Raw genomic sequence first — 13,490 nt, 5'->3', positions numbered from 1 at the left:
TTGAACAAGGGCTCAGCTCAAGCCACCACCCAGAAACAGACGGACAATCCGAAAAAACTAACCAGATATTAGAACAATTTCTAAGATGCTACATCAACTTCCAACAAGACAATTGGATTGATTTGCTCCCGTTAGCAGAGTTCTCCTATAATAACAGTGTACACGCGTCTACCGGAGAAACTCCTTTCAAAGTAATTTATGGCTTCCACTTCAAGCCGTTCCCGTTCGAAGCGCTCCCCCCTCCTATTACAGCTTCTCAAGACGTTACCGAGTGGTGGGGGGAAGCAGCTCAGCAATGGGCTCAAATCAAAAAACACCTCAACAAAGCCAAACAGGACTACAAGAAATAGGCAGACCGCCACCGTGCGGCGGAATGGGATTTACAACCTGGCGATCTTGTCTACCTGTCCACAAAAAACCTAAAATTATCCCAAACCAGCAGAAAACTAGCTCTGAAGTTCTTAGGACCTTTCCCAGTGCGTAAAGTAATCAATAAAGTGACTGTTGCTTTAGATTTGCCAAAGAACCTACGCTACGTGCATGATACTTTCCATGTCAGCCTCCTAAAAAGAGCTCCAACAGATAACCAGTGGCACATCCAAGGCCCCCCTATTCCAACGTTAATCGATGACCAGACCCACTATGAAGTACAACAAATACTGGACTCAAAAATTAAACGAAACCAGCTATTTTACCTAATTAGGTGGAAGGACTTTGATTCTGGTTTTGATGAGTGGGTCAGTGCTGTACATGTTCATGCCCCTAGACTAGTGAAAGCGTTCCACTCTCGCTATCCACATAAACCGGGGGGGGGGGGCTTCTTAGGGGGGGCAGAATGTCAGGATCAGAACGCTCTTTTGTATACCTATGCTTAACCGACTCCATATTTAATCCTGTCAGTGTTCAGTGCTTTCTTCCCCAGGTGCAGAGGTTCCCAGGCAGCTATCTCACAGATCCGCATTGTTTTGGCTACCGACGTTCCACCAAGAACCGGCCTTGGGGAAGCTTTCGCTTTTGCAGCTTCAAAGGGAATATTATGAGAACTGTGGGGGGAGGATGGGTCAGCTATGATATTTAATATGTATCTCTTGCTTTGCCTGGCATTGGTAACAATGCATATGTACCAACCTGGATATTGCATTCAGGCCAGTGGACTATAATAATCTTTTTCTTCATTAAATGCTTTTTGGAAACAATGGACTTTTGTCTAATTGCAGAAGGCAGACTGGAGTAAGGATTTTATCTAGCCACAGTTCTGACACATGAGGCAGGGATTTTTAATGAGAGGGGAGGATCCGAATTTGCGATGCCCTATCTACATTCTGTTAATAATAGGCATATTGAAACTATCCCCGATAGTTTGGTCTGAATTTCTCTAACTTGCAAATCCTAAACCTTACGAAATTGATGCTACTAAGTTGGGTCCTCTTAGAGGAAGAATAATTCACAAGGTGAGTAAACTGAGAAGTCATCAAAGATCTTAATAATAATAAATAATAACTCCCCTTCTTTCTCTGTTGTTGTCACAAATGTTCTGAGATTTGATTCTTCTAAACTCTACTCATTTCTCTTCTTTATTTGAACTTGCTTTGAATCAGCTTCTTAATTTCAGCCTGACAAATTAAGTCCCCCCCCCCTCATTTGCTTCAATGGTGTTATGAAAAAATATTCATTATGTGGAATTCTTGCTTGCTTCCGATTTGTTCATGTTCTTAAAGGAGCTGTGGCAAGATTATCTAGAAATCATGGATTTTCAATGTGAAGAAACTACAGAATGCTGGTGATTTTAATGGCAGGACTTCCCACTTTACCTTACCACTACAGCACACTGAGCCCCCACCCCCTGAAATTTTGTTCTTAGTGGTCAGTGGAATTTCAAGAACAGCCTAAGGGGTTCAGCAATGGGAGTGCAGAATACGTGGAAATCTCCACTTTCTCTTCTGAGGAAGTGGTAGAATTTTTGTCTGTACAGAATCATTCACTCACATGAGCATCTGCAATCATGAAGCAGCACAGCCAAGGTGCAGATCTAACCACCTCAGTTTTAAAAAAAGAATTCAATTAACAACCTAATATTTCTTTTTTGCACTAGGTAATGGAAATGTATCTTCCATTCTGTGGGATCGCCATCTCTAATGCTCAGCTGTTTGCTGCTTCCAGGAAGGAATACGATAGAAGCCGAGTAAGTTTAAAAAAAAAAAAAAGCAGGTTGGACAACTCCCAGTTACTTTTATATTTTTCTTTCCTTCATGTACCAGCTGTATATAATCAGACAGATGAATCACCTCTTATTTCCAAATAAATCATTGATGCTTTGGCTAGTGAACATTACACCGAAAATACACTTAAGGAGAGTTTGCTGAGTTGTGTTTTGAGTTTTGCTGTCAATTCCATGTTAAACTCTGCTACTGTGAGTGAAGAACTTCTTGCAGGAGGACTCAACTGATGACATATGTGCTGTGAGTTGGATCAGGAGTGCCCCAACCTGGCTTCTGTTACATGCACAGGGCTTTTTTTCTGGGAAAAGAGGTGGTGGAACTCAGTGGGTTGCCCTCGGAGAAAATGGTCACATGGCTGGTGGCCCCACCTTCTGATCTCCAGACAGAGGGGAGTTGAGATTGCCCTCAGCGGTGCGGACGGCAATCTAAACTCCCCTCTGTCTGGAGACCAGGGGGAGGGGCCACCAGCCATGTGACCATTTTCAAGAGGTTCCGGAACTCCATTCCACCACGTTCCAGCTGAAAAAAAAGCCCTGGTTACATGTAACATCAGGGAACTAACATTACCAAATGCTGCAGGGCCAGATTCGACTCAAAAGATTCAGCTTTCCTTCCGATGTCATTTTCCTGAGCTGAAATGGTGAGGAGAGGCCGCTTGCCCTACTACACTCAATATATGTGGATCCCTACAGTAGGGCAAACAGTAGGACACCCCTGCAGCTGTTTCGGCTTTGGAAAATGGCATGAGAGAGAAGGCTGAAGCTCCTCATCCCCTTGTGCCATGACTGATAGCTGAATCTGACCCTGCAGTGCTTGGAAACATTAGTTCCCTGATTGCTACCTAACTCTCATATCACACTTACCGTCTAGTTGAGCCCTAAGAAGCTGAATTTCAGTGAAATCTTAAGAGATGTTTATTCAGAGGGCGGTCCTGGTATGTTGAATGGCACTTTCATGCTTCAGAGTATGCACAGAATTGCATCCTTTGTCTTGCAAATGCAAACAGCCATATCTGGATTTTCAGAGTAAAGGGAAATCTGAATTGGCTGACACGGAAACATTTTTAATGGTTTGATATGATGCTTATGTTAACAGAATGAATCTCTATTCCACATTAACAGAGTTCAGAGTATCTAATTATTCTATTTTTGCTTGATGCTTATTCAGTGATATGGTTAATTTGTAATACCACTGCAGTATGCAGAGGCACAAAAATAATGGATCCCGCAACAGTGTGGTGTAACTCCACAGACTTAATTGACTGGTTCTTGGAATTAATTTGACATATTATATTAAAACATGTGGGATGCGTAAGAACTGGCGGGGGGTGGGGGAGAACTTGCATTGTGAAGCACATAAATCAGACAGCTGAATCTGAAGGTGCAAAATTGTGACATTATCCAAACAATGCAGGGCCTTGCATCTCTGCTTTTAGAATTGTAGTGAAAGGAAATTCAGTGATTTCAATGTAACACATAACTACACAGCTTTAACAGTTCTAAAGTCTCGCTGATGCCAGTGCGCTGCTACTGCTGGCATAGACTTAGAGCTAAGCTACAAGAGATGAATTACACAAGGAGAAGCACATGAAGGAAGTCACAGTGTTAGCTGGGAAGCTGAGTTTTAAAAGACATCGGAAAGCTTTGCCAATTTCCTCTCTCTACAGAGCCAGTGAAGATTGCTCCTCAGAGGGTTTGTTTATTTCCTCTTCCCCTCCCCAAGGCTCTGTCAGTTTCACTTCCCCTTCTAAGAGGCAAAGAGGAAATTAACAAACCCTCTGAGGAGGGATCTTTGCTGGCTCTGTAGAGAGAGGAAATTGACAAAGCCTTCCGATCTCTTTTAAAACTCAGCTTCCCTGCTAACATTGCAACTCCCTTCACGTGCACGTCCTCGTGCAAATCGTGCAATTCGTCTCTTGTAGCTTAGCTCTTAGAACAGTAATACAGAATGGCGCAGAAACTGGAGGATGTGTGAGTTATCATCCTAAGCTGTGGGCCTCGTGACACGGATGGAGGTACAAGGCCCATCCTCTCCATCAACCCCTTTTTCTGCAGCTACTAAACTTCCATCCCAGCACTTGGGCATCTTCCAGGAGGAGAACGAACTGGCTACTACTGCAGCTGCCTGGCCATAGAGGGATGGTGATGAATTTATTCCCCTTTCCTCCCAGCCAGCTTCCTCTCCTCTGGGTACTTTGGCAAACTCACTTGCTTGAGCTACTGTGCCTCTTGCTGAGGAGAGAGTGAGAGCCAAGCTACAAGTGACGAATTACACTTGCCTGGCAAGTGAACAGACTCACGCGTATTCCTCCCTGTTCACTTGATCAAGTAGAGCACAAGTGAATGGCAAGTGAATAGGGAGGAATACGCGTGAGGGCCAAGCTACACATGATGAATGACACTTGAACGGCAAGTGTATTTCTCCCTGTTCATTTGCCCTCCACTCAATCCACTTGCCGTTCAAGTGTCATTCGTCATGTGTAGCTTGGCCCTTAGTCTGTTCACGTGCCAGGCAAGTGTAATTCGTCACTTGTAGCTTGGCTCTTAGAAGGCAGTATTGGAAGCCCTTCCCCACACTCCAAGTATACAAGAGCTGGCTTAAGTTTGGGGAGAGACAGACAGTCCAAATGTTCAGAGGTACTCTGGTCATAGTTATATATTTAATTTAAAAGGGCTTAGCTATATATTTAATATTAATTAATATTAATATTAATTATTTTATATTATATTTTTGTGTGTGTGCATTTGGTGAGGTGGTACAAAGGACACAAAGTAGTCATGTGGCTCTGGGTTGACTATACATGTGAATGTGGCTCTCTGCAAGCTGTAGATTGAGTACCACTGACGTGGAATATCAGGTGTACTGTCCCGGCAAATAAACGACAGAAAGAAACCTTATTACTTTAAGGAACTGAAAGTGTCGTAACTGGACTGGGATCTGTGGCTACACTGCCAATACCAACCAATTACGACGCAGTATGCTGACAATACTCCCATGCTAACCATATGTAGAAAGAGGCATATAACTCTTTCTGCATAGGCTGACACACCTATGTGAAATCATCGCACATAACTCATACACATGGAAAGCAGAACAGGGAAGGTACAAAAATGCAACACAGCACCTAATTGCGCACTGTGGATTGAAAAGCCTGGTGGGGAGCCTCATAAAAAATCCCTGAAGAATCCCCTCTGCAAACAGTTGCACTTCAGAGAGGAGAGCACATAAAGAAGGCAACACCAGCAGTACAAGTATACCACCCATTGCTCTTCACAGCTCATTAGAGAGAGAGCAAACTGCAGGGAAAATTCATGGCGTCTCCTAAACATGGGTTCGGGTATCACTGGGAGAGCAATGCCCCTAGAAGAAAACAGAGCCTTTTTACCAAGCAAGGGCAGCAAATACACTAGCACAGCAAGAAAAAACACAACTGCACATTCACAGAAGGCATTGCTGTCTTCTCTCCAGTAGCTCCCTGAGAAAAAGTACTGATGTGGGGAAAAGGAGGTAGCAATTTGAGTCCCACCAGGGGAAAGGTTGGAACCAGCAACAATGTGGAAGGTGGAGGAAGGAGAAACTCACATTTCACACACTACAGGGTTTTCCTCTGGCGATACAGTCTGCTGGGACCATAGAAAATGCCTTGTGTGCTATTTGGAATCCTCTGTGGGCTCCAGTGGTGAAACTGGTCATATACATATGGAGACAAAAGCCTGCACTGAAAACTCTAGCAGCACTGTGAAATAGCACAGATTAGCTTATCTGACATCCCCAGTTCAAGTCCTGCCTGTAATTATCTTCCAAAAGGCCTGGCAGGAGCTTCATGTAAAGGCATGTTTGAGATTTTGCAACATCAGATCATTAGTGTTTCTAAGAGCCAAGCTACAAGTGACGTCTGACACAGGTTGGACACTTGTCAGCTTACCTCAAGTTTTGATGGGAAATGTAGGCGTCCTGGTCTTACAGCTTGGCTATCCATTTAATTGAAATTTACAGACCCCGCCCCCCCACACCCAGCAGAGGGGAAGGGGGGCACCTGGCAAGAGCCCGACGCCTGTACTCCCCTCCTGACCGTATGTTCTGCCTCCCATAGACTGCCACTCTGTAAACTTCAATTAAATGGAGAACCAAGCTGCAAGACCAGGACGCCTACATTTCCCATCAAAACTTGAGGGAAGTTGACAAGTGTCCAACCTGTGTCAGGCGTCACTTGTAGCTTGGCTCTCAGAGAGCAGTTCTAAGCAGGTCTCAGAATCCTGTTTGGCTCAATGGGCCATACTCCCAGGAAAATGTTCATTGGATTGTATGGTAAAACTCTCTAGCTGGTATAGCAGGATTTTAGGATTGCTCTATAAATCATATTCCTTGCAATAGAACGTGTGTCTGTGTAACTGTGGACTGGATTGCTTCTATCAATTGAATCAAAAGCAGCTGTTAAGTCTACAAAAGGAGCATAGGGAGGTTTGGTGGGCCCCTTGGTGTTCTGTAGGGCGAGGTGGTAATGAGTTAGGCAGCGGCTGATTGTGTTTTGTCCTTTTCTAAAGCCTGCTTGCTCAGGGCTGATAAACTCGTTGGATGCCTCCCAATCTTCCAACTTGTGTAGGAGATATATATTTGGAGGCTGTTTCCAGCAAACTTATTGAGTGATAGTTATGAGGGACAGATTTACTTCTTTTTTAGAATACTGGAGCTAAAATACTCAGTTTCCACTCTGAGGGAGAAACACCAGTTAGGTTAATCCAAGTAAACAGCTTAGCTAGTATGGATGCCCGTCACTCAGGAAAGGGTTTAATCATTCTTGCCTGGGGACTTGCCACATGAGAGAGAGGAGATAAGATTTCTTATCTGAGACACTGGGCAAATCCACACTTACTGGCACAGTGCTAAACAGGCGGAGTGAGAGCGTCTTTCTGGCGCGTTTTATGACATCATCGCACATCATGGCGTGATGACGTCATAAAACATGCCAGAAAGACGCTCTCACTCCGCCTGTTTAGCGCTGTGCTGGTAAGTGTGGATTCAGCCACTGTGACAGAAGGCCATTGAGGTAAGTCAGACAGATCTAGAAGTGGTGTCTGCCTCACTGCCTGAGAGTCAAGCTACAAGTGACGAATTTCACTTGCATGGCAATTGAACAGACTCGTGTGTATTCCTCCCTGTTCACTTGCCATTCACTTGCGCTCCACTTGATCAAGTGGAGAGCAAGTGAATGGCAAGTGAACAGGGAGGAATACGCGTGAATCTGTCCCCCTGCCATGCAAGTGTAATTCATCACTTGTAGCTTGGCTCTCATTCTCTGGAATGAAGGAGGCCCTGAAAAACTGGCTGTAGTGAGCATGTCAGTCTTTTGCAGAGCATCCAGTAAGGGGTGGGGGTGGGGCATCTGCCTAGACCAAAGGAAACAAGTACCCCAAACTGGGACTTCCTCTTTTCTTGGTCTGCCAGTCCTAATTCCTGCCCTTGCATTTTAGCGTAGTCAAGCTTCTGCCGAAGAAACTTCTTGTAGGCTGACCTTAAAGAGATGAGATGACGGATAGATGTTCCTTTCTTATGGTGACAAATCTGTCAAGTGTAGGTTAGTAGCTCTTTCCTGCAACTCTGATCAAACCACCCTCTGCCAAGATGAGTTGTGAGTTCAGAGTTCAGGTCACGCGTGAGTTCAGTTATTTCTGATACCTTAAATCATTTGTGTCAAACACTGAAGTGGCTTCTCATCCTAGTCTTAGAGCCAAGCCACAAGTGATGCCTGACACAGGTTGGACACTTGCCAGCTTCCCTCAAGTTTTGATGGGAATTGTAGGCATCCTGGTTTTACAGCTTGGATCTCCATTACAGCTGCAAGACCAGGATGCCTACATTTCCCATCAAAACTTGAGGGAAGCCGACTAGTGTCCAACCTGTGTCAGGCGTCACTTGTGGCTTGGCTCTTACTGGGAACAAATAAACAAAACAGAGCATTTCTCATTGTGTTCACTGAAGCTGTTTTGGGATCTGTGAAAAAGACAGTTGCCTTTCCCCTTCTTTCACACCTGAATTTAATTTCCAGGAAGGTAAATCAGTATAGTATAAAATTAATAACTGCTGGATACAAAAATTCCACCGGCATTTTATTCATTATCTTGCTTTCCATGCCATACGTGCAGGCCCTGCTGGAGGTGGTTAATGATCTCTTTGAAGAACAGACAGACTTGGAGAAAATCGTGAAGAAAATTATGCACCGAGCCCAAACTCTACTGAAGTGTGAGCGCTGCTCAGTATTGCTTCTTGAAGATATTGAATCTCCAGTAAGTTGTCTTTTTCGCTTTTCCGTGAAACGTCTTCTGTGTTGCTTTACAGCTCCTGTAAGATATAATGGTTTGTTAAATATACCTCTTTTCCAGGAATCCTGCACACTGTAGCTTTGTCAGGGGTCAGGCATCTCAAACAGAATTCGTAGCAATCTTACCAAACTACAATTCCCAAAATTATTAGGAAGTCAGCCCTGTAACGATTTAAACTGGTGTAAAATCAATAGAAAGTTGTCATGTACACTGGTCCATAATATTAATATTGAGAGCCAGTTTGGTGTAGTGGTTAAGAGCATGGGGCTCTCTAATCTGGAGAACCGGGTTTGATTCCCTCCTCCTCTGCTTGAAGCCAGCTGGGTGACCTTGAGTCAGTCACAGCTTCTAGGAGCTTTCTCAGCCCCACCCACCTCACAGGATGATTGTTGTGGGGATGATAATAACATACTTTGTAAACCGCTCTGAGTGGGCATTAAGTTGTCCTGAAGGGTGGTATATAAATCAAATGTTATTGTTGTTATTATTATTAATGCTGAATTTATTTTACTGTGAGTTTCTACACTGCAGTTTACTAAGCTCAGTTGAAATATAAACCAAGTAGAAGATCCCCTGAATCGAAAGCTAGAATCTCTTTGACACAGTATTTGACAGGATTGGATCAGTCCTGGACAAAATAATTGACTTACGGTGGCTTATTCTGTTAGGCCTGATTTCATTCTGGTTGTGAGTCCTTATAACTGTTTGTCTTTCATAAGAAGATGCTGAATGTACTAGGGAAACACTTGGGAGTGTAACTAACAGCGCTATGCGTAGTTGCTCCGGTTTGCGCTCAGTGCAATCATTGGGTTTAGAAAAGCGTAACTCTGCATAGATTTGCGCTGTAAAGTAATGAGTATCTTGTCTACAGATGCCAGTTTCCTCCCCTGCTCTAAACAAACTGACTACATTTTGCGTTGTACCTTTACATCCTGACTCCCTTCTTTGCAAAACCCCTCCCACCTTCTGACTCTGATAAAAGGGCTCAGGAATCTCCATTCCTACTTGTATCTGAGGAAGGGCATTTGACTCTTGAAATCTTGTACACGGGACAATTTCGTTGGTCTTTAAAGTGCTACTGGACTTGAATCTTGCTCTTCTACTGCAGACCAACACGGCTATCCACCTGAAAATTTGCTTTCACGGATGATGGATAACGCCTTCTCAATGCACTATAACGATAGTTTTCATTTGGATTTTCCTGTTTCACACAAAGGAATCCAGTTGCAAATTATTGCTGTAATGCGTTGACAGTGCATTATCCAATGATGTGTGAAAATAGCCAAATTTGTTTTCGCACAGAATGTCTGAGTCCAGACATAACAGAAGTATTTAAATAGGCCAAAATGGCTCCCTTTGAGAAAGTCAGTAAATAATGCAGACATAAGTACTTCCACCAAATTAGGGAGACTTTTGCCCTGTCGTCGGAACAAGACATTTCATGGAAGGGAAAGCTGAAAGCCGCAGGGCTAATTAAGTGTGTTACTAGAAATAAACAGTTCACCCGTAACTTTTATCTGCGGTGCGGAGCTGATTTTTAGCACATCTGAAACTACTGGTTCTCTTTTAAAATGTGAGGCTGTTAAAGCTTGTATATGCAGGTTTTGTCCAAGGGAAATAATGACGTAACTTTGTGGGCCCATTTACACCATTTTGTTAGCATGGGGTGGGAAGAAGAAAGGAAGCCACCACGAGCTGCTGCATGTCTGTAGTAGGATGAACACTTTTTTTGTGGAGAGCTATAGGGCACTTCTGTGATGTGGGCTGCCAGCCACATCCAGTCAGGCGAATTCTACCACACACAACAAGAGTATATCTTGCTACTTTCTAGGACTGCCACCCTCCCAGACCCACCACATCTAACCACATCTTTATGTGTACCCAAACAAGGAAGAATTGATTAAATGTTTCCTCCCCTGCTGCAATATGGCAGTTGCTCCTCTTATTTCAAAGAGCGGAGGCATGCCTAACTCTTGTTCCAGTTTCCAGCATGAAAAAAAAAAATTGGTCTGTGCCTTCAGTAACTGTGGGATAGTGGTTATAAAGACACAGGGCAGGAGTCGTCCTTTCCCCCCAAGTTTTCCTGCCATAGAGAAAAGCTTCCTTCAACAAAGAGTATTCTTCACCAGAGGGAGGCGGGGGCCTTTCTTCAGCAGAAAAGTCATTCTCCATTGAAGGAAATCTTTCTCTGTGAAGACTGAGAGTCTCTCTACATGAGACATCTGACACATGAAGAACATGTGTCAGGAGATGCAATGGTAGCCAGGAAGGGTAGTTTAAAAAGACAGCGTCAGTGGCAGGGCAAACGTGTTGCTGTACACTGGAACTGTGTGAAGGGGCTGTGAAATGCCAGAAGGGAAACTTCAGCCTGTTATAACCTCTCCAGGTCAAAGCTCGGCTTTGGAAAGCTACTCCGGTCCATTTCCATTCCTCACTGACTGGAAAGGTGAAATTGACAGAACCCTGGGGGAGATGAAGATGAAATTAACAAACCCTCTGAGAAGCGATCTCCGCCAGCTCTGTCTTTTAAAACTATGCTTCCTGGCTAACATTGTGTCTCCTTACACTTGACAAACATGCGCTGAGACGTCTCATGCAGAGAGACTGTGAGTGGAAGAGAGTTATTGAATCTAACTTAGCAGAAGAGAGTCATAGGAACCAATCCATATTTAATTTAATGAATGGGGCAGCTCTTCAGACGCAGGCCGGTAGGCGAGCACAGCTGCTTGCTCCACTGAAATGGAACATCTTAGACCCATATTTTAGAAAACCTTAAATATTCATGCTGTTGGATTGATTCCCCCATTGGTCGAGTGCCATGGTGCCTCATGAAATGTTTCTCCTTGTGCCCTTTTTGACTTTTGGGGATAAAATGGAAAGGGTCTTGAACGAAACAGGGAACTGTGATTTGCTGCTTACCAACTGATTGACTTGTGAAGTGTTGAGCTCACACAGGGCAGGTGCATCATAGCCGGGCACCTGCTATGCCAAGCAAAATGGTCTAGTGTGCCATTATCATCAAATATGCTCAAATATGCTCAAAGTTGCCTGCCTCTGTTCTACATGGTGAGTATAATAATCTGATAATTGCTTATCACTTGGACTATATACTGTACATGTTTAATGAAAAATCTGAAGCTTATTACATATGATCTATATACATATATATCTTTATTTTATTTTTTTTTACTATGACAGGTGGTGAAATTTACCAAATCCTTCGAGCTGATGTCTCCAAAATGCAGCGCAGATATTGAGAATAGGTTAGATTTCATATTTTATATTGAAGCTAGTTCTTCATCCTGTTGAAAACCCTTCAATGATTGGATTAAGTTCTATCCATGAAAACTGTTTGAAGTTATTAGTGCTTTTGAAAAAAGAAGCCCGAATTTAGGGCCTTCCTGTATGATACGTTTATTGAGCATTTGCTCATTTGTTTCTTGATTATGTACTTCTTTTGCAAGAGTGTTGAACTTTTTCATGCTCTCAAATTACATGTGATACCTGAGGAATGTATAATTCTTCGCCCAGATAATGCATGCTATTAGCAATATGAGTCAGAGTCAGAAAATATTTATTGTGTGAAGCCAAAGGCCATTACAGTTGAACGATTAAAACACATACACAATAATTAACAGAAGGCACAAACGATAAAACTAAAATGTTAAAAGCATGTAAAAGTACATTAAAACACATAGAATCTTCATTATATACAGGTAGAGTCTCAGCCATTAAACACTGCTTCAGCCCGAATTTTCCTATTAGTAATGTGATCGCTAGGCAGAATATTTATTTATTTATTTATTTATTTTCGATTTATATTCCACCCTCCCCACACCAGCAGGCTCAGGGCGGATTACAACCAACAGACACATTAAAATACATAAAACAATTATTATAGGTTAAAAGCCATAAAAGTCCATAAAACTTCCAAAATTACACAGTTAAAAAACACACACACACACACACACACACACACACACACACACACACACACACACACAGTAGCACTGAGTCCAACTGACCAATCCGTAACTATATAGATCATAACATGATAAACGATAGCTAAGAGGAGTTTATATTAATTACACGAAGGATCTCTGTGGTTTCTTCTAGGTTAGTGATTGTCTGTGCCCACTTAATTTCTGCAGTTTTGCAGCGTAATATACTTCCAACCCATTCACAGTGCAATCCTAAACAGAGTTGTTCCAGTCTAAGCCCATTGAACTCAATGGGCTTAGACTGGAGTAATTCTGCTTAAGATTGCACTGTCATGCCTACACATGTGCTTAGTGATGAGTAGAGATGGGCACGATCCAAAAAAAATTAACGATCCAGCTGATTGTGGATTGGCGCCGGCGACGATCCCTAATTAACAATCCACACCGATCATTTCCCGTTTCCGATCTGTGGATCATGGAGGCAAAAGCGGAGGGGCGCCCCGCTGTTCCCAGCGATACAGGAATGGTGGGTGATGCCGGCGGCATCTGTGTTTGTGTTTGGCTGTCTGTGTTTGGCCGTCAGAGCTGCCTATCAGGGTTTGCAGGGATGAGATTGGAGTGCCCATGGCTACAGATCACCCCCTTCCCCCTCCTTCCCTTGGGTGTCTTCTCCCAGCTGGTGACTGCTTTGCTGCTCTGTGGTTGGAAGGAAGACCTGCTGATCAAGGAAAGCTGGGCTTCCATTCGTGTTTCCAGGGTGACTGAAGGAGGACAAACACAGCTCAGGCATTCCCCTGGCTTCGTTGCCAGGGGAATAGATTGCTGGCACCTGAGTGTCTGGCTTCCCGATCTGAGCACGATCGCCCCCAATTAAGCCCCAATCCAGCCCCCTCCCGACCACTGCATCGTTGGCCATGGACGAGCACAATCCGCCGGGTCCCGATCACGCGAACGCCATTATCATGGGGGTTTTTTATCGTAATGTGGATCGTGCCCATCTCTAGTGATGA

General features: G+C 43.7%; 1 protein-coding gene across 1 annotated transcript in view; it reads left to right on the top strand.

Annotated features, from left to right (window-relative positions):
• Window positions 1-13,490, top strand: part of PDE11A (phosphodiesterase 11A) — a 243,599-nt gene that overhangs the window by 112,794 nt on the left and 117,315 nt on the right. Inside the window, exons 3-5 of the mRNA XM_054970122.1 lie at window positions 2,093-2,182; window positions 8,363-8,503; window positions 11,738-11,802. Of these exons, the coding sequence (XP_054826097.1) occupies window positions 2,093-2,182; window positions 8,363-8,503; window positions 11,738-11,802 (296 nt within the window). The remainder of the gene's footprint in view (window positions 1-2,092; window positions 2,183-8,362; window positions 8,504-11,737; window positions 11,803-13,490) is intronic.

Source organism: Eublepharis macularius, chromosome 2 (genome assembly GCF_028583425.1).
Source record: "Eublepharis macularius isolate TG4126 chromosome 2, MPM_Emac_v1.0, whole genome shotgun sequence".
NCBI lineage: Eukaryota > Metazoa > Chordata > Lepidosauria > Squamata > Eublepharidae > Eublepharis > Eublepharis macularius.
Note: the sequence above shows the minus strand (reverse complement) of the source record. Positions and strands in the feature narration are given on the sequence as shown.